The 22,353-nt window shown below is 38.6% G+C and overlaps 1 protein-coding gene across 2 annotated transcripts in view; it reads left to right on the top strand.

Annotated features, from left to right (window-relative positions):
- The window catches only part of INPP4B (inositol polyphosphate-4-phosphatase type II B), a 501,415-nt gene that overhangs the window by 251,803 nt on the left and 227,259 nt on the right, over nucleotides 1-22,353 (top strand). For both annotated transcript variants that reach the window (XM_008685432.2, XM_040626334.1), the window contains one exon: nucleotides 5,984-6,063. In XM_008685432.2, the coding sequence (XP_008683654.1) occupies nucleotides 5,984-6,063 (80 nt within the window). The remainder of the gene's footprint in view (nucleotides 1-5,983; nucleotides 6,064-22,353) is intronic.

The raw sequence follows: 22,353 nt of genomic DNA, 5'->3' as shown, positions 1-22,353 counted from the left end.
TCCAAGCAGAAGAGAATCTGGGTCAGTTCCCATTGGAACAAAATCAAGGTGCTCTTAGTAATGAAAAGTGAGCAAAATAGGTGTTAGATATTGGTAACGTCTGCACACTCCTCCTCCATGTTAAACTTCATGATAGCAAAGAGCCTATTTATTTTATTCACTCTAAAAGCCCTAGCTTTGTGCCTGGAAACAAGTAAATTATGATATATGTATTGATTGAATTAGAAAGCATACCATGATTTTGGTTTGCCAACCATCTTAAATTTTTTTAGAACCATCAGAATGAAAGGGGGGGGCAGCTAAAAGCAATTGCAGTAGTATATAAATTATAATAATATGTAAAAATCTAGTACACTTCATGATACATCAGAACTCAATAAAATAACAATTATATTATAGACCTAAATCTCAAATATAGTAAGAATGAGCCCAAATAAGAACAAGCCTGCACGCCTTGGCATCCTAATACCCTCAGAGTACGCCATATTCAGGATAGAGAATTGCCACATCTTACGCACCTATCGTGTACCCCTGGTTAATATGTATCTCATCACTTAATCCTCGAAATATTTCTTTGGACACTACTTAAGGGGTCAGAGAGTTTTAGCTCTTGGCCAAGACTTGGCTCTGCCATTACAACCTGCTAAGGATTCTAGCTCTTGACTACTCTGATTCCAAAAATGAGCTAAAACCTTTATTTATCAATAGTTCAAGAATGTTCTATACATTTCTTTGCATTCTTAAGCAGTATCTATTGGATGCACCCAAACCTTTTGTTGATGTCTTAGTGAAGCAGATACCAATCTGTGCTGAGACCTTTTGAGGTATATTCATAGTAAAGATGTAATATTTTAATACATGACTTTACCCTTAAAAGCTTCTTAATCTTTTCTTTGTACTGTTTGTCCACTTTTAAGAGCTTTCCTCCCAAGTCTTTTTTTTTTTTTCCTTCTGATTTTTTTTCAGTGTGAATAGTGCATGTATCTTCTTTCCCTTCCTATTTTATGGGAAACCGTGTAACCATATCTGTTAGGGTTGACAGTGAAGAAAAAGTACATGGGCTATGAAAAAGGGCCTGTCCTGTAAGTTACATGTAGGAGATGTATATCGGCCTCATGCTATCAACTTCAGCTCTTCCAAGACTTTTCAAACTTGTACCACAGTTTCCTGTATATAGTTTTATAAGAATAGGTCAAAGTATTATTAATATAGTCATTTAACCTCTATGCCAGCACTTTTCCATGGAAGTATTATGTGTGCCACAAATGTGTGCCACATATGTAATTCTAAATTTTCTAGCAGTCCATGCTTTTAAAAAATTAAAAAGAAACAGGCAAGATGAATTTTAACAGTTTGTCGAACCCAGTATATACAAAATGTAATCATCGCAAAATGTAATCAATACAAGAAATTATTATTTTTTTAAAGATTTTATTTATTTATTCGACAGAGATAGAGACAGCCAGCAAGAGAGGGAACACAAGCAGGGGGAGTGGGAGAGGAAGAAGCAGGCTCACAGCGGAGGAGCCCGATGCGGGGCTCGATCCCACAACGCCGGGATCACGCCCTGAGCTGAAGGCAGATGCTCAACCGCTGTGCCACCCAGACACCCCAATACGAGAAATTATTAATGCTCTATTTCACACTTTTTTTTCATACCATGTTGTATAAATGTGATGTGTATTTTATGCTTCCAGTACATCTCAATTCCCAGGAGCCACAAGCCTAGTGCTTGAACTAGTGGCTACCCATTGGATCGTACAGTTCTAGACAGTACTTGGAAAAAGTAAGGAGGCTCTTGGAAATGATAGTACAAAGGAACCCTATACTTGGATTAAAGGCTTCCGGAGTTGAACACAGGTGATGGAGGTGTGGCCAGCTCACGGCAACGTGTACAGGGCTTTACATCTTTTGGGTCCTTATATAGCCCAGCTCAGCCGGGGACCATTGAGGGCCTGCTACAGAGAGGTGTGCAACCCTAGTAAGAATTCTGAATACTTGTGACTTGCACAGAGTCCCTGCAAGGGCTGGCAGGATTAACTGTTTATTTGTACACTTTCTATAGAGAGCAACCAGGGATTGAGGCAGATGCCCCACTTTTTTGTCTTTTCCTTTTCTTTTTTTCTTTTCTTTTTTTTTTTTTTCCCCTGCTTGATATCACTGTCCAGCCAGGCGAGTGAGTGAAATTGTGCAGGAAGCAATTTAATGATCATCTGCTTTGGGTACTTGCACCAGAATGATCCTTGTGAGTGTCGCACTCTCAGGAGCAGTCAAAAAAGGTCAGAGCCACGTGCTGCACAGGCAGAGAGCCCGGCAGAGGGGAAAGGGAATTGCCACTTGTCTTGGAAATAAACCCCAGTGTAATGGGGATAAAAGAATGCTGGACTAAAAAGCAAGAAACCTGGATTCCAACTTGGCCTCTGCATGTTAACTAGTTCTGGGACCATGTGTAAGCCAGTTAACTCCTTTAACTTCCTGTTTTCCCAGCAATGTACCAAGAGCTTTGCCTGGCTTATTTTGATTCTTGTAGCAGTACCTATGCAAACGATAGAGTTGATCACACGCAACTTTTTCCCACAGCAGTTATGACTGGGAATGGAGAAGTAACTCATTCAGGATCACAGATTTGTAAGAGATAAGACAGAGAAACAAGGCCTGACAATACCCATTAGTGGATAGCTAGTCTGGGGGCTGGGAGAAGTGATTTAATTGCCCAGATTTCCATTTTTGGACAGAATAACATTTGATATGACACTCCAGACTTCTAAGCTCCAACTCCAGTGAGACTTTAATTTTTTTGTTCGTCCTTCAAATTTTTCCACTGATATTAGAGCTCCCAGTTTAAAACCTTTAGGATGAGAATTTTAGAAACAGCACTGAAGAAGAGATGGAAAAGCTTGTTCCTTGAGTTATATTTGAAATAAAAAAATTTAAAGATGTCTCTCAAATTCCATGGTTATGATTACAGTGACAGCAAAGATAAAATAGCTTTATATTAAGTTATTCTTTCATATTAGCATTAGGGGACTTAGGTTTCGGAAACAGAGAAGACTATTTCCCTCTAATTCCTTCTTTTACAAGAGTCCAGTGAATATCCACGTAAATGAATGATGTGTTTTCTTTATGTTGAGGTGAAGCAAATACAAAAACACCTGCCAGAAAGTAAAGATAGAGGCAATTCCTTCGTTAGTGTTGCAATGTGAACAATTATACCCTGCCTTTGGGGATTTCATGAATGTACTTTATGCCACATGTAGTCCCCATGTACAGTTATTTGTAGCATAAATAAGATCATCTTCATACCTCAATAACACCTCCTCTGGTTTGACATGTTTTCATAATGCAGTGCTATAATGTCATTACCTAAATTAGTTTTTAACAAGTTGTATGATCTCTTATTATCCTTTGAGATGAAGCCTGTGGCTGCCAGTTGTGGCGGAAAAGTTCAACTCATGGGTGTTGTTCCTGGCCCGCTACAAGCACTAACAGTGCGGCGGGAGGCATTCCATGCAGCCCCTCTGTTCTGGGCACGGGGCTTGGCTCAGAGACAGCCAAACCAGAGTCCTGCTTCCACGGCAGCCCCTGCGCTGGTGGACAGAAGAGACATTCAGTGGCTGTGGTCACAACTCTGCGTGCAGCTGTGCCTCATGGTGTGTGTGTCGCTCGTGTCTGAAAATAGCCACTCCACCTGTCTCTCATCGCTACATTCCACTCTGGGGCATTTGTCACTTTTATTGAGGAAAAGACCTCAGCCACGTTCATGACATGTGCGATTTGTTTTATTAATTCCAAAACCATTCATACCTTCAAAATCTCAAAAGGTAGAGAGAAAAGCATTTGAAATTTGGAGGTGTCATGAAATCTTTCATTGATGAGGAGTTTTCTTTGAGTGAGGATAAAGGGTGAGGAGTAGGAATTTAAAAACCCTTACAATCAGGGAAAGAGGAAGTGAGATAGACGTCTGTTTAACTACAAAATGCTACAGTGAAATGCACTACAACAATATACAATCCGCACACTAAAAATGTTTTGATTTCCCACATTTCAGCGAATTACAGTACCTTATAAATGCCCGCGGAAAGAACATTCTAATATCTATATCTAGTAGAGTGAACAAACTTGAAAGCTCGTTTTTATGCCAGTCATTCATTCATTTATTGTCAGCAAATATTTATCACATGCCTACCGTGCACTAGGAAGTAGGAGTTTGTGAGAAAGCAAAATAAGGCTCCTTGTGGAGCTTCAAATCTCAATTATTTTCAAGGGAGTTACAAAATAAGCAAATATATATACATGTATATATATATGTATATGCATATATATGCATATATATTTATATATATATGCATATATATGTGTGTGTATATATCTAAGTATGTCATATGGTGATAAGTGCCAATAGAGAAAAATACAACAGGATAAGAAATAGAGAATAGCAGCGTGTATAGATGGGGAAGGGGTGGTCATAGAGGATGTTCTAGTAGCTGTCGCTGATGAGGTGACATTAACACTTTTGTTCAGCCAGATCTCTCCCAGGTTCTTCTCTGCCCTTTGCTGAAAAGTTACCCTAAATTCCTTCATGCTTCGTTCATATAGCACTTGGACTTCCTTTTCTGCCTTGACTCACTCTCATTTCATCACTCATTGACGTATCATCAGAGCTTTTGGCACAAATAGTATTTTCACCTGACGTCCTTCTCCTAATAATTTAGTCTCATGTTCTTCTGGCTTTGGTGACTTGGTATGTAAGCCAGCTCCTTGAGTTTCAAGTTAGTTCATTGGGTTTATCCTTGCTAACGTGTAGGCATCTCCAACTTTAGAACTGAGTTGTCTTTCCAATGTTTGCCTTTAAGTTTTTTGAAACAATTTGAAATTGAAAAGAGGGAGAAAAATTTTGACCTGAAGCTTTTCTTATGCTCAACAGTCGCTAAGTGTGGATGCAGCCTTTTGTGTATGAAATAACCGCACACTTTTTGCTGAAAAGACCCGGTTGTCCTCAGACTCCTTCTTAAGTCCAGGCTCTCACTCTAGTGTAGCCCTGCAACAGACCTACGAAGAGAGAATGCTCTGGAAGATGTAGTGTTGACTTTCTGTAGAGTATTACAGTGTGTTAGGCAGCAATGGCCTAGATGATATGGGTTTGATATTTTCATGTTTACTTCTTGACCTTGAGGGGAGAACAAGAAATACTATTTATGGTATACCATAATATTGTGACTTTTAAATCAGAAGTAGCCCAGAATATTAAAAAGAGATGAAAGATTTGTATCCTGGAAAAGAAAAACCAATTTAGAGTTTTATTCTTTACATTATGAGTCAAAGAGTGTAGAAAGGAGATATTCGTAGATAGTCAACAGCCAGTATGATAGTTTAAAAAAGCAATTTTAGAAAATGTAACAGAATAAGTACCTTTCTGTTTTGTGTATTGGAATGAAATTGTCCCATGCTAGTATAGAAATAACAAAGGAAACAAATGCTTTTAAACATTGCTGTGATGGGGGAGAAATATAGCATTTCTATTTATAACTTGTGCAGAGTCCCACATAAAAATAGCTCCAACTAACAGATTTGCTCATATCTGGAATACAAAGTTGTTGCTGCCAGTGACTTGAGGAATTCTAATAAGAACGACGACAGCATTGGTAAATATTGAAAGTTTATCATCTTTTCTTCTATCCCACTTTTCATAGGGGAAGAAAATTACTTCTCAAAAAAGTCCTGGCTTCGTTATTATACATTTTGTTATTTTCCAGGCTACTGGTCTCTTTGTTTTTAATGAAAAGGATACATTTGCACCCCTGGACTTCACCCCACTAGACGGGTGTATTATTGTATCTCTGTCAGTGATGATTGTATCTCTGCGAGTGAAATATTTGTCAGGCTCATGGAGTCAACATTTCATTCTAATTTTGTATGATTGATGTGACAGCAAAAATATTAAGGACTTCTGAAGTTAATGAAAACCATTCTTTCTTATTTTCAGCGAAGCTTCCTGGGCTATGCCAGTTTTAAAGTGGGGGAGCTACTGAAGTCAAAGGAGCAGCTGCTAGCCCTGAGCCTGAGGTGGGTTTCTTTGTCTGTAGAATGTGGTCAAGCGAATAGCTGATGATACTGACTGAAGGATGGTTGGGCTTGAAAGTCCCAATTCTTGCAGATGTTTAGACGTCGGCTCTCAAATGGCTTACGTTCTGCACAGCAGCAAGTTGTAGCAAAACGGCAATTATTCAAGTTCACATTGAAGTTCGTGTTTCACATTGTCAAAGGTTATCAGCCTGTACGGGGGAAAAATTACATGATCGTTAAACTGATGAAATTCTTTGATAGGAAGAATAGAAATGATGAGCACGTTATTAAATAATTTTTCTGTTACCTATTAAAATGTGACTTTTTAAGTCAAGTAAGTGTCTAGGTTTGAACTGTGTGTGTTAATGGCAACATTGCAAGTTAATGATAATAGAGGGTAAGCTGATTATTCTCTCTTTTTTTTTAAGCTTATTTTGTTGCTATCGTATTAAATATAAAACATAAGTTAAAACAGACTCATATTGAAGCAGGCAGCAGATCAGAGGTAATTTTGAGTCTGAGTACAATTTGTTTTGATACAGAAGACCAGACAACAATCTTTAGGAAGTTACATAGTATTTTAAGGCTACGGAGAGTGTTAAACAGAATAGACTTTTTTTTTTAAACTTCACTATGCATTCTAAACAGTAGTATGCTGTTTTCTAAGTGTATAATAACTCCTATAATTATGTACACATGAAGAATAGCACCTTGCAATATTTGTGTAGTGTAAATAAATATAAAAATTGTATAGGACACAAATTGTAAATCTTAAGACGTTCTTTTGAGGAAACGTAGAGACCACTGCTAGGGAGGAGACAGTGTCCTAAGTGTGCTTGCCCTCTGCCTTGCCCCCACAAGGACCCACTTGTAACCAGTTTATTTCAGTAAAGATGCTGTGGCTTATGCTGGAATCTATACTGCTGGCTGTCTCCTTTTTTGGTTTTTCCTAATCCTTTCAGTTTTGACTTAGGGGAGTACAAAGTAATTTAAAGCAACTCATATTCATACAGAAAAATAAGTGTTGATGGGTTCTAATGAGGCCATTATCTCTGCTATGTCTCTTAAACATCTGTTATGTTGTTGTTGTTGTTGTTAAATTTTATTTGGGAAGACATTTTATAAATCTTCACAGTTCTGTGGTGTTGTTCCCAATAAAATTGTGCTGTGGTGATGTTCAGCTTGAAGTTTGTGTGGATCAGCTAAAAACTCTAGGTCACAATGTCACTGATATTCTAGAAAATATGTGTTAGCACCGTAGCGCAGTGGTGAGACCTGACCGCAGTACCCCCGGATTCGTGATATGTGATGTCAAGCATTAAGTTAATTTAGGACTACCAGCAGGCCGCGTGTTTTCTAGATAAGATGCATACCACTTCATCCCACCTCTTGCTGACTCACATTGATTCTCCCATAACTGCCATTAACATCAGCACAACTCTGCATCTTCAGACACTACCTTTGAAACAGAAATCGGGTCCACAAATTCTTAGTGAAATGAAGAGTAGTAAACACATAGACTACCTTAGTAGTAGAACAGGAACAGAAGGGTCGAGTTGAGAGTACTACCATTATAAGCAAAAAAAGAATATAATTATTTCAGATTTAGATGAAATCAATACATATTTCCACTTTCGATCTTAATACCTCTGCCTAATGCTCATTTGATTTTGATTGTATAAAAGGAAAACAAGTTTAACAATAAAGAATTGAGTTTTCTAGAAAAAAATAATTTTTAAAAACTAATTTTGAAATGGCTAGGTTATTATTCTTTCCCTCCCTTTTCATGCTTTGCCAAATTGGTGAATTTCTCTCCCTATGAACTAGACCCATTATAGACTTATCAGAGCCTTTTGATTTCTGACACTTCATGCTTTTTACTTCGGATGTAATTCATCTTCTTTCCCATGGCTCGTGAGTCTCTGAGGTACTGTGCTAGAAAAACATTAGATTAAGGATAAGAAGCATTTTTTCTTGGTTGTTTTGTTTTATTATTACTTTGCATTGATAATATCTGCACTTTGTTCCTTTTAAATTCCAGTCATTATTTTTTAAAAGGTTTATTTATTTATTTCAGAGAGAGAGAGAGAGACAGAGCACAGGGATGGACAGAGGGAGAGGGAGAGAGGGAATCTTAAGCAGACTCCCCACTGAGCACGGAGCCCCACACAGCTCATTCTTACAACCCTGAGATCATGACCTGAGCCAAAAATCAAGAGTCGGATGCTTAACCAACTGAACCACCCAGGCGCCACATCTTGTCATTATTTTTGTAACAATAGAATTCTCAGATTTCTGTGAAACAAATTCACAGAAATAGGGTACATTTGTTTGTTTGGGTTTCTTTTCTTTCTTTCTTTTTTTTTTTTTTTTGAGTGATTAGTTTTTTATTTTCTTATTTTTTTACTTATTATGTTCAGTTAGCCACTGTAGAGTACATCATTAGTTTTTGATGTAGTGTTCAATGATTCATTAGCTGTGTATAACACCCAGTGCTCATCACACGTGCCCTTCTTAATACCCATCACTTGTACAAACACCCTCTGATGGCAAGCTTCCCAAAAATCTCTGTAGTTTTGTGTTCACCATCCCTTTGAGTTGTTTCTTATCAGATAATTTGAATTCCAAAAATCTCAAACTAACTCCACAGAGCACCATAGTTTAATGTGGCTACTATGTCATTTGTGCTTTGAACTGGAATCTTTTAACAGAATTTGGAATTGCATTCTTTTTTCCAACAGAAAATTGAAAGGGGCAAAAAGTGTGTATCTTGTTTATAGATGTAGACTCAAATTTCATGAAATATCATATAGCCTGTTTTTTAAGTTATTGAATAAAATTTATTTGCATGTATTGGAGCAAATGCCTTTGATATATAGAGTAGTGCCTACTCATATAACTTCTCTTCCTTTAAATATGTAGTTATTAAATTACTGTCTGAGTGTTCTAGCATCCCAACTGGACTTGGTATCTTTGTTTAGTACTAACCCTTTCACTTTTGTATTACATTTACTTTGTTCTGCTAGTCTACATTTGGTAGTTCCTGTCTCCTCTTACTTCTTTTAGATCTGAATTGTATTTTCTGTTCTTGTTCTCTTAATTCATTGCCACATCTTCCTGACTTTCGTACTACGGTGTAAACAAGCTAAGGTCCTTGAATAGAGGATTACAAATGTAAGCGTGAAAGACAGTGAATAATCTTATAATAATAGTAATAATAAAAAAGAAGAAGCAGGAGAAGAGGAAGGTTCTACGTGATTTATGCTCGGATAAGTATATTAGAGATATTGCCTCATTGACCCTTATCAAATTAGCCTATGGTGTTATTCTTTTTGCCACTTTATAAATTAAGAAACTGAGATATAAAAAGCAGTTAAGCGATATGCACACAGTTACAGGGCTCATAAATGGGAAAGCCAAGGTACGGAGCCACACGTTTCCGACTGCATATCCTGTGCTCTTAGTGACCCGCTTCTTGGCTCCTTTGACAAGGAAGAAAACTGAGAATTTGTTAAAACGTGTCACACATCATGTGACTTAGGTAATGGAGGAAAAAAGCAAGTACTCAGGTGCAGGCCCCCCTGTTCACGGTTTCTTCCACTTTGGTCTCACCACAGTGCCTCGTCTTCCAGTGAGTGAAGACATAATGAGTCTCAACAGGCCATGAAGAGCTCAGACATATTAGCCAGGATGGCAGAAAGTGGGAGCCAGCCTGCCTGGCTAAGGGAGAGCCCGAGGGAGACCGGTGGAGTCTCTTCTCACCCCAGAAGCTTGGCATTCTCAGGCCCCAAACCTGGTTTGCTGTCCAAGCACCTGACAGTCATTTGCCCTGCTAACCTTATCTGAATGTCTTAGGACCATGCAAGCAGAAATCTGGGACATCGTAATCCCGTTTCGTGATTTAATAAAAGAATGGAGAGATAAGCTCTGTCTCTGGGAATGGTGCTAGCAGTCGGGAAAAATTACGTTGCTCTTTAAGTATTTAAACTACCACAAAGGCAGAAAAATAAAAAGGGGGGAGGGTAAAAATTCTTTTTTAGGAAATCCTTCTCGAAAGAACTGAGACAGATGGATGTGTTTTGACCTTGTCTCTGTTGCATATGAACTTCATTGCATATCTCCTCACAGTTTAGGCTACATTCAGTGCTCATTCCTTCAGCAAGCACTTATGAAGAGCTTTTCATATGCTAACTACAGTGATAGCTAATATTTTGGCAGTTGATGTTACGAATAACACTACTAATGAAAAAAAAAATCTCATTATTTATTGAGCATGTACTAGCAGGCAAAGAATGCATTAAGTGCTCTTCATGCATGGTCTTTAATCCATGCAGCAGTATCATCCCTGTGTTACAGCAACTTGTCTGTGACCCTGCAGCCACTGATTGTACAAGTCAGATTAGAATCCAAGTTTGGTCTGGCTCCAGAGCTTGCTCTGTTTTATTTTCCTGCCTCGTAGGAAGCTAATGATCTAATAGAATCTTTGTTTCCTTCTCCACTTTATATTCTATCCTTTGGAGAGTTTCAGGGGCCTCAATTCTTTTTTCTTAATGCTTTATCTTAAAATTCAATTTCATATGCCCACGACAGAGTGGAAGTTCAGTAATTACTTGCTGGGATTTTGATTCATGGTGATGACTTCCTTACATTTGTACGGATGCTTACATGTAAACCAAGTACCATTCATTTCTGATGGCATCCACCTAAATTAGTGCATAGAACGCAGCCGAAGCATCGGAGAATATCTGAGACAGGTAACATTCAGAGTGATTGTGATATGCTTGAAAAGCTGCAGACCTTATTTAGAATTTACGCTTTTGGCGTAGGCCCCTTTACCTTGTCACAGGAACTTTCAATACAGCACTTAGCGAGTGTTCTATTATTTCTTCTGTAGTCTTTTGCGTGTAACCCCTCCAAGTTAAACGAACATTAATATAATTTTATCAGACTGGATGTGACAAAATATTCTCGAATTTATTCATAAAAAGAAAATTTGTTTTCATTTATTACTTCTGCCCCATTTACAGCCGTGCTGTCAGTAACATAAAACATAAGGCTCCCCGATCCTCAATAGACACATGGTGTTAGGTTTTATAATACCCAGCTGTGTGGGAGAGGCTATGAAAGACATAAACAATAGACATCTACTGTTTGTTTTTAAATGTTCCCTGTTTTATGTAACATTTATACGTGTACCTATTTATGCGTATATAAATATGTCATAGAATGTGTGGATGGGTATGTGTTTGTGCATCTATATTATTTTAGGGTTATTTTGCTTTCTCACAAACCATGAATACTTATTTTCCACTGTTGTCGAATATATATGCTTAGAGAAGGTAAGGTCGAAATTATGAAGTCTTTAGGTTTTTAGTTTTTGGTGTTTTGCTTAACTTAATCTTCTTACACACACACACACACACACATACACACACACACACAGAGATACATATTTCAATTTTGTTTCTAAAAGTTAGAAAACAATAAAAAAAAAAAAAACACGTATTTTTAACTTAATCTCCCAAAGGCACGTTCTTAGCTTGAGAGCTAGAAGTAATGATAAGGAGAGATTCCTTGGGCTATGACATACAGTTTTCTACATAAGCGTACTCAGAGTGATAAAAAGATGAAATGTCACGAACGCCTCACAGGTTGGGAGCTCGTGCATGTTCTTTAGCCCACAGGGCAATGGATCAGAATAAGTTTGTTACTGAAATGCATGAAGACATCTGAACCCCCACAGGACTTGTGATGAACAGTGGCCATAGATTGACAAAAGAGTTTTAAAGGATAAATTTCTTTTTCATTTCCAATGGAATTAAATTTTCATAGAGTTTTCATTTCCCATCCCTGCTCTTTTCCTGTATGCAAGTAATAGTCATGCAAGTCTTCTTAATTTAAGTACGAAATTAGAGTCTTTAAAGTTATATGTATGATGAATACCTCTTTAACGACATCTTTTCTTATCAGTATTTATTCGAACTTCGGAAGGACTTAAAAAATGACAGCCAAACATTTTAATAGTCACATATATTTTGAATATATTTCATTCTCTTTTAAAAGTCTTCCAGTTAGCTTTTTTAGGTATCAGAAAGTAGGATTACAGCAGAAAGTTCTGATGGTTCCACAACACGAATTCTCATGTATGTCTAGAAATACATACATGAGAATTAGAAAAACATTTTTTCTATTAAATAAGGCAATAGACTTTGGCAGCTGAAAAAAAAAACGCTCTTTGAGAGGGAATAGCATATCTGTGGTTATTATAAAACAGAACAGTATTATACTTTATTGAATGCACCAATGGAGAAGGTAGAGGATGCCGATGACATGTAAAAGCTACTTCATTGATACTTTTGCATAGAATTTACTAAAAATGCACATTATAAACCTTGAGAGCAATGCATAAGGACTCTGCATTTTTTTCTTTGGGAGTGAGCGAGCAGGAAAACATGCAAGTCAGTAGCAAATGCACACTCATGATTGATCCAGATGCGCATGGAAGGGGAGAGCCTTGCCTCTGTGGAGTTTCCCTTCCCTGTTTTTGGCATGACCCAAGTGGATATAACAGAAAGCGCCTCAGATTCTGACAGACTCTGACCTTGTAAACATGCAGGAAGAGGTAACTGACACTATTTAAGCTTTGTGATGGGTCAAGTATGTCACATGTCTTCTCTTACCCAGTCTTCTCATAACCCTGCCTGGAAGGTGATATATTCCTGCTTTCCTAGGAAACAAACTGAGGAACTGCAGTTTGACTTCCTTTAGGTCACACAGCTGGAACAGGATGGAAAATGGGAGATCAAGAGAGAAATGTCCTTGGTATCAAGGATTTCCTAGAGAATATATATTTTGTTTAGAATCTTAAAATTAAATAATTTTTGAGAACAGAAGAGATCGGGGCATTCCAGCTTCTCTTTAGACTCCTTTAGCAACAGGGAGTGCAAACTCAGGAGGCCACACATCTTTCCCATTTTTGGACAGGTGAGTGTCAGAAAAGTATTCCTTTCTTATCTCGAATTCGATGTCCTTGCCATGGCCCCCACTCTCCTTCATGGAGTTTAGGAGAACGAGTTCCGTGCCTTTTCACTATGATCCCATTTGAAAGCAGCTCTTGTCCAACTTTAAATCTTCTCTCCTTTTTTTCTCAGGAAGGAATGTGATGTAGTAGAAAGAACAGCAGGCTTTTATGCCAGACTTGGGTTCAAGTCCCAGCTTTGCCACCAGCTGTGTCACCCGAGGCATCTTGTCTGCTCTCTGTAGCATCTGTTAATAGAAATAGTAATGACCCCCCTCCTAGGGTAATTCTGAGCAATTAATAAATGTAGTGAAGTTCTTTGTACTGTCTTGCATTAGAGAAAAGGACTCTATCGATACTGTTTTCCTTGCTTCTTGCATTAAACTTACTAATTCCCTCAACCGTAGCTCAATGTTTGCTTCGTTTGCTTGCTTAGTTTGTTGAAGTTCTTTCATTTTTTTTAAAGATTTATTTATTATTTGAGAGAGAGAGAGCACACAAGCAAAGGTGGGAGGGGAGAGGGACAGAGGGAGAGGGAGAGAATCTCTAGCAGACTCTCCAGTGAACGCAGAGCCCCACGTGGGGCTCAGTCCTACAACCCCCGAGATCCTGACCTGAGCCAAAACCAAGAGTTCGATGTTCAACTGACGGAGCCACCCAGGTGCCCCTGAAGTGCTTTCTTAAAGGGTAACGTCCACCATTCTCTAAAATGGTCAGTAGCAAAAGGGTCAATTTAACCTTTGATCCAAACGTATTGTTTTTATTATCTGAGAAATAGCTACCTGAAACCTAAATTCTGGCTTTAATCTGTCTAACATCAGGTATGGCTTCTTATGAGGTGGCAGATACCAGCAAGAGGCATATGGAGAGCAGTGTGGTCAAAACAGAAACAGAGTGAGCAAAAAATTAAAAGAAATTTTTTTTTTACTTAAAACTTCAACAATTTAGCATTGAAATCAGGACAGAAATTCATGAATATAACATAGTGTGTCAATTGCTGTTAGAGTTTCCTGATGCATTTTATTGCTCAATAGATCACAAACTGTCCACAGAAGTAAATTCAAGTGACATTTCTCAAGACCAGACTGTGAGAATAGAGGGAGACCTCAAACACGGAAGTGGGGGCATTTGCTTCTCCTACTGATTATGTATCAATGTCCTTTGGGGACACAATTGCCTCAAATTATCAAAACGCTCTACTAATTACTGTTAAAATTATATCAATTTAGTATAACATCAGACTATGCAAAGTGTGCAAATACCATGGGATCAGAACAGTGGAGAAGTCGAAAGAGTAGGTGATTTAGAGACATATCTGAATACATACATATCCGAACGTGGCTCTCTGGCTCTTCTCTAGCTTAGCAGGATGGCAGAGTCCTCTAAACTCAGTTTGTGAGCTCATCTGTGGAACGGGGACAACAGTAGTTCCCATCTCACACGGCTGTAGAGAAGCTCACAAGACTTACTAATGTGACATGTTTACAACAGTGCCTGACACATAGTAAGTGCTCAATGAATGTGACGTCTAATTTTTGTTTATTTTTTTATTGATTTGCTTGCTTAGCCTTCGGTTTGGTTTGGTTTTTGCAGATGAGGATTAGACATATCGTACAGAGCGTATCAAACAGTATCTGATGGAAAGCAGGTGCAAACGGTGCTCATCACCTATTATTAAAATTATCGCTGTTATTATTTGGCATTTCATTCAACTAGGCTTTCATTTATAATTTAAATGGCTCTGCAGTCATACATTCTGCATTTTTCTTTATGTTCCTAATCCATTTTCATGAGGCTGTAGGTATGACCATGGAAACCAATTAGCACTTTCTTAGTTTGCATTATTCAAAAGATGTCATATTCATCAGATTGCAAATTAGAGTTTTCAGTCACTGAAGGGACAGCACATACTTAGAGCACACTTTAATAGCTTCTCAGTTTGTATAGAAAAGCCCGAAATCGTTCCTCTTTTAAAGTGCAAATCACGTAAAGTTAATATCTGTACACAAAGACCTACCTGCTTAAGAAATTTGAGAGCTAATTTAGCTTTGAAGATAATTTGCAGGAATGATTAGGCCTGCAAGGAATTATATTTGACCTGAAAATTTGGTATTGGATTTGCCCATATTTACTGAAGTCACCTTCTTCATTATCACCCTGCATTTCTTCTGCTCTGGACACATTTATATCAGCTTTTTCTAAACAGTGTTTCTTTGAATGCCCGTATCCCTTCAGTTATTCCTATATGTTCTTTGAGTGAAGGAGTTTTATGTCAAATAAGTTTGAAAATGCTATACTAAAAAAATGAAGAGGGTCACTTGACTGGTGCCTTCATTTGTCCTCAAGGCCCTTGGAGGCTCTCAGAAGACAGACGTTGCCCACAGCTTTCCCAAACTGATCTGAACACAAGGAGCTCCCTTCATGGGACACCTGTGAACAGCTTATCAGCTGCTGGGCTCTAAGAAACACAGCTGCATCATTCAGAAAATGCTGATTTTGAACAAGAACCACCCAGTATTTTCCAGAGAAATACATGAGTGACTGTGTCTATGCATTACCCACTTTTTTCCCTACCATAAGCCTGTTTTCTAGCACATACATCTGTAGGCAGACATGTGGTCTTTATCCACATGAATACTCACTCTTATACTCTCTCCACCCCTGCTCTGTAACATGCCGGTACCCACCCCGCTTCCTCCCATCCCTCACCCCCTGTCCATAAGCATTGCCAACCCTGTGACATTTCACACTGATGCCATGAGCTGTGTAGACACCGGTTTGTGAAGTTTGTACAGAATTATGGGAAAGGAGTGACAAAAGACATGCTGTCTCTTTTATGTTCATCGATGGATTTATTTTCAGCTTGTATAAGCAGATATACACTTATTTTCACAATTACCTAATATGATAACGACCCCAAACTGAACTTTGTTCTTCCCCTGAAAGCTGTGCTTTCTGATGCTTTTCCTTTCTTGGTTAAATTAAGAACCATCAGATACCCTCTATGTAGCAGAAGCTAGAAATCTCGGCATCTTTTTTCTTTTTTCTTGTTTTTAGAGAGAGAGCACGAGAGAAAGAAAGGGAGAGAGCACAAGCAGGGGGAGCAGCAGAGGGAGAGGGGGAAACAGGCTCTCTACCAAGCAGGGAGCCTGATGCGGGGCTTGATCCCAGGACCCTGGGATCATGACCTGAGCCGAAGGTAGATGCTTAACCGACTGAGCCACCCAGGCGCCCCTCAGCATCTTTTTTCAAATCATCCTTTCTAAAATTCTTATCTGATTATGTTATTTTTCTGGTTTAAACGTTATATTCCTTCCTGTACCCCCCCCATACCTGAGCACGTATGTGAACTTTGTGTGCAAAAACCTCAGCCGAGATATACAAGATAGTAAGTCTGCTTCTTCAGCCTCACTTGCAACCACACACATTACCCTTGACACCGATCACCACTTCCTCTGTCATTTATAGTGGCTTGTGCACACTTTACACTTGGTGGGGTGGAGTCCGAATCCCCGTATTTCTCTGGAACCCCTCTTCTCGGGGTTTTGAGCTCCGTTTCAGCCTCAGCCAATGAGGCACAACAATGTGTATGTGTGTAGATGGTGCACCTTAAATTCTTTCCCACACTGATAACCAATCTTGTTTCTTCCATTCTTGGGTATCTCTTACCCAAGGAAGAAGTCTTACCCACCCAGAACACTCTGGTATTCCCCAAATTTACCCTCATTGGGAACTTAGACACAATAGTCTCCGGGCATGTCAGTGAAAAGTTCTGGTCACCACCTCCCCACCCAGGCTTCTCGATTTCCTATGACCAAAGGACAGTCAGGCTTTTGAATAGGAACCTGAAGAAGCAGGTCAGAAGGCATCCCCCTCCCAGCTAAAGGAGGCTTCAAAGTCGCCATCGTAAATTGTGTTTCCAGTGAGGTTTTTGACTTTGTTCTACTTAATACATACGAGTGAGCTGTGTTGGCGGTACCTGCCCTGGGGGAATATAGAAAGTTACCTGCCCTGGGGCGCTGGGGTGACTGTTGGTTAAGCGTTGGACTCTTGATTTTGGCTCAAGTCATGATCTCAGGTCATGAGATCCAGTCCAGCGTCACCACGGAGCCAGCTCAAGATTCTCTCCTTTTCCCTCTGCCCCTCCACCACTTTCCCTCTAAAAAAAAAAAAAATAAGTAAATTCAGAAAGAAAATTACCTGCCCCTTGACAACGTATTCCCCCTTATAGCACGCTCTAGCTAAGGATTTTTTACCCTAACCCATTAAGTAAAATTCATCGATATCTGTAGTTCTGTGGCACAGTATGGCTATCTCATAGTAAAAGGACAGTGGAAAGAGATTATTTGCAGTAAGACTTCAGTAAGGTGAAGAATTGTCAGGAAAGGAAGACAAATATGATTTATTAATGGAGGCTAAGGAAACCAGAAAATGTAAAAAAATATGATAAGAGGTTTTAAGAATACAGAAGAGAAGGATGAAATCAAAGATAAAAAGACGTAGAATGAAAAAGAATAGACAGTTTATTTGGCTGTACTTAATTATATTTAGTACCAATATATGCAAATTGCTTTCAATGTATGCAAACTGTTTTATAGGCTGCACTACAATGGGGGATAGTCGCTTCTAGTAATGGGCCCAACCTGTTTTATGGATGATCTGTTGGGTTCCTTGATCAATGTACATAAGCTTATTAGAATTAGAAAGACCTAATAGAATTACCTAAATGCCTGATAGATAAATTAGGTACTTAAAGAAACCTCTTTATAACATTGCAAAGCACTGATGAATTTGTTACACTATGGGGCAGATTTACATCTTGCATATAAAGTAAGTTTTTTAAATTAACTGAAATCATTGAAGATTTAAGTTAACTTGATCTAGATGGTACTGGGCATATATCACATTATTACAAGCAAAGGAAATGACCAAATTTGCTTCTGGATACATGCTGAATATTGCTTCTTTCTTAGGTTCGCTCATGTAAATTAGAAAGTAAATAAGCACATTCCTTTGGAACTTAGTATAAAAATTGATTGTTAAAAACAAATTCAAGATGCCATAATAAACTTGGTCTAATCCCCATCCATCCATTGAAGAGCAGAGCAGATTAACTTGAATTTTATTCTGTCTCATTTTTATCTTCCTCAACATTGATGCAGTCTCTCTAATTCAAAGCAGGCTTGAAAGTTTCAATCCTAAACTTAAAAATGGTGTATGGTGGGGATTATTTTTTCTTATCTAGGATCAAATTGAAGATTTTCCAAGGACGTACACAGTAAATAGGAGAGACGGTTTCTAAGGGTACTTGGGTTTGCTTGTTCGTTGGGCAAACTGCCAGCTAACACTAAATTTCTTGGCTATTGAGACATACCTCTAGTACCACTAAAAATGAATTGCTTCTATGACCAATTCTATTATTGCTTCTATGATATAGCCTTTAAAGTACTTTAAGGTTGTTAGGCCTGTGATTGTAACATCAGAGGAAGTTAGAGTTCCATTACTTTCACCAGGAGTGTTAATTACTTTGCTTAAATTTCCCCATGAGTAAATGTCATTTACTAATGATAATAATGCCACTGAAATTAGCTTAAAAATGTATTCATAAGCTATAAGGAAAAGATCCCTTTATATTTTGATAGGGAAAAAAAAAGTTTTCTACCTACTCTTTCCTGCATCTCTTCCTCCCTTAAGCCCCCACTAGTCCTTGAAACAAGTACTATTCAAGTGATCTTATCTTTCCTGCCAAATGCATTTGAAGAGTATATTTGAATAATAAAGGATATTTAGGAGGAAATAGTAAAAACACGTGTAACTGGTTTCATAGTATTTGTTATAAAATTTTATGATTTTCTCAGAGTTTGTTTTTGTAAATTCTTTGAGTTCAAAAATGCTAGTCAGGGATGTGATATGGCAGCAAAATTTTCTTTGTGTTTCAGGGCAAAGGTGAGTAAAAGATGGGAATACATATTTTTTTGGAGAGTCTTTTTCCTTTTGTATACACTCCAGGTCCATTCCACAATGAAAGCTTTACAAACGTTCCATCTAATGCCTTCTCTATAGAGAGATGCTGTCAGAAAGGAGGACTGATGAATTTCCAAGAGATAAGGAGGGTTTTCTTCTGGAACTGATTTTCAGAATAGAATCATGAAACACTCTGAAGCTGGAGAGGCAAAGAATGGAGAGCAAGCAACATTTTATAACAACACATGAATACTCATTGAAGGAAAAAGTTTCCCTTTCTATTTTTGAGTCATACATATTAATAATCAGCACATAAAGCTGATTCATGAGGGTCCAATGCAGACTGTAGGATGGCTGTGTAGATTGTCTCTTATATTAGCTAGAACTGGAAACCAAGTCACATCACTCCTGAAAATTGTGGTCCCTTCTGCCATTAACTAGACATTAACTCCAAGAAGGAAGTGTGTGTGTGTGTGTGTGTGTGTGCATGTGCTTCAGTTTTCTTGGCTCAAAAATGAGCACTTTGGTTCTGATGATTAGATGAACTCTAAGTTCTTAGTGCTAAGAGCCTGAGGATCGTCCCCATCTATGACTACGATGTGCTTAGAGGAGGATGATGGGGAAATGGAGAAGAAGGGGTAAGGGTTGCAGGCAAAGAAAGATAAGGAAGTAATTTTTGCATTGCTTAAAGGACCTAATTAGTGAATTATACAAGGAAAAGGTATTGATTTTTTACTGGATAATTTCTGTGTTCTTGAAAGCCCTTCCATGATCCCGTTTTAAGAAGTCTTTAGAAACAGAGGTACTGCTTAGAGTTTGAAGGCACCTCACAATCTTCATCTGTAACCGGGAATAAGAGTACCTCATATTTGATATTGAGATTTTTAGAAAGTAATACACGCAGTGCAACTGACACAGTGCTGCAGAGTACCCAGCAAATACTGGTCATCTTTACCACCATCATCATCACCATCATCATCATCAGTCTGAGGTTCTCATAACACAAAGCCTGAACAGCTTTCTCCTTTTTCAAAAATAAGTATATACCAACTCTAGGCTGTTCGTACCTACCTGTCTTTGGTCATACATGTCCTCTACCTATGGTCAGTGAGCAATCAGTGCCAGTCACATTTGGAAGGTGACACATGAGCAAAAACCTAGCGAAACTGACCCTGCAGATATCAGCTGAGGAGTGATGGTGGCAGTGGTGACAGTACTGTTGCTGTAGCCAATGTAAAGAACAGTAAAGAGGCCCAGGAGGCAAAAGTTGAGTGAGCGGTATGGGGAGGACAGTCAAAGAAATAAGGTCAAGGAGGTGGCAAGGGTCTCGGTGCTATAGGAGTGAAAGCCATGGTGCTTGCTTCATCCTTTACTCTGAGTGGAGCCAGGAGTCACACAGGGTTTTGAGCAGAGGAGTGGCATGATCAGACTTGCAGCATGAGTTGCGTGGAGAGTAGACTCACTGCAGGAGGGCAGGAGTGGGAGCAGGAGTGGGAGCAGGAGGCTGAGTAGGAGGTTTCTGCACTAACCCAGGTGAAGAGTGATGGCGGCTTTCACCTGGGAAGTCTTTGGAGGTGCTGAGAAGGGACCGCGTTCTGGATATATTTCAAAGACAGAATGAATGGGATTTGATGACAACATGGATGTGATGTGAGAAAGAGAACAACAATGAATCCAATGGTTTAGACTTTGGAAGCAGTGGAGTTGCCACTAACTTAGTAGGGGAGGGCTGCAATAAAGCAGGTTTTAAAACAAATATTGAGAGTTCACTTTCTAACATTATCAAGTTTAGATGAGTTAAGTTTGTAAGAATGCATGAATAAACTAATGAAGAAAAAAAAGCAACCATGTGAAGCCTCAGAAAACGTTTGAAATTACAGTCAAGAGAAGCAAATATATGAAAAAGTAAATAGGGAACAGTTACAGCAGCCACTCTGGAAAACAGTATGGCGGTTCCTCAAAAAGTTAAAAATAGGAGTGCTTAGGTGGCTCAGTCAGTTAAGCAGTTGACTTTGGATTTTGGCTCAGATCGTGATCCTGGGGTCATAGGATCGAGCCCTGTGTCAGGCTCCCCACTCAGCAGGGATTCTGCTTGAGGACTCTCTCTCTCCCTCTCCCCCCAACCCCGTTCATGTGCTCTCTCTCTCTCTCATGTACATAAATAAGTCTTTTTAAAAAAAGTTAAAAATAGAACTACCCTATGACCCAGTTTTAAAATTCATTGATAAAAAGATATTTTAGAAAGAATCTGTTCAAGGCTCTCAATAAAGTCCTTTAACACTTCAATTTATTAAGGAATAATAGTATGGGGAAGAGAAAGTGTAATAACATTAAAAACATAATAGCTTAAATAAAACCACATTGGGAAAAGGAATAGTAATTTGATACTTCAGAAAACAATCTCATGCAAAGGAAAACACTCCTGTGTGTTTCTTCTTTACCATTCACACAGAACACTTTATTTCTGACATCTCTGGTCACCAAATGTGTGGGATGCCTGTGGAATCGGGAGGCACCACTCTCCCAGTACATTGATGTGTTCACCAACCCAGAAACTATCTGAATCTTAGACTTTTGAGATTTTTATGGAGAGTTGATCACATAGGCAGCATTGGTCATTCACCCAATTTCTAGCCCCTCTCCCCTTCACAGAAGGTAGAGTGTAGCCTGAAAATTCTAAGCTTCTAGTCATGTCTTGATCTTTCTGGTGACCAGCCTCCATCCAGGAGCCCACCAAACATTGCCTCATTAGAACAAAAATACTCTTATCATCCAGGAAATTCCAAGGGATTTAAGAGCTCTGTGTCAGGAAGCAGGGTCAAAAACAAACTATTAGAACAAAAGATGCTCCCAGTGCTCTTATCACTTAGGAAATTACAAGGGTTTTAATTTTGTGCCAGAAATCAGGCACAGAATATAATATATATTTCTATTATTTCACAATCAGTGAGACAGATGATAAACCCAAGCAATATTCCAGATTTCAAAAACACTACTAACAATTGTGTCCTCTCACTTCTTCCACTGTTTTCACGACCAGTACCACCACCAACAAAATAATAGTAATTACTGAGTGTTTGCTTAGGTTGTCTCATTTTAAGTCTCAAAAAATCTTCTAAGGTAGGTGGTATTTATAGATGAAAATAAATTAAGATTAGAAGTGTTAAGTAAATTGTCCAATACCACATTGCTGCTAAGTTCCAGAGAAAATAAACCAAAATACAATGGATGAGAGAGAAGTTAGTTTATAGGCATAGCAATTTTTAAGGATGCAATAATAAACTTACTTCAAGAAAGGTGGGTTAGAT

Source organism: Ursus maritimus, unplaced genomic scaffold, assembly GCF_017311325.1.
Source record: "Ursus maritimus isolate PB19 unplaced genomic scaffold, ASM1731132v1 scaffold_11, whole genome shotgun sequence".
Taxonomy (NCBI): Eukaryota; Metazoa; Chordata; class Mammalia; order Carnivora; family Ursidae; genus Ursus; species Ursus maritimus.
The sequence above is the reverse complement of the archived record's forward strand: the minus strand, read 5'-3'. Positions and strand labels throughout refer to the sequence as shown.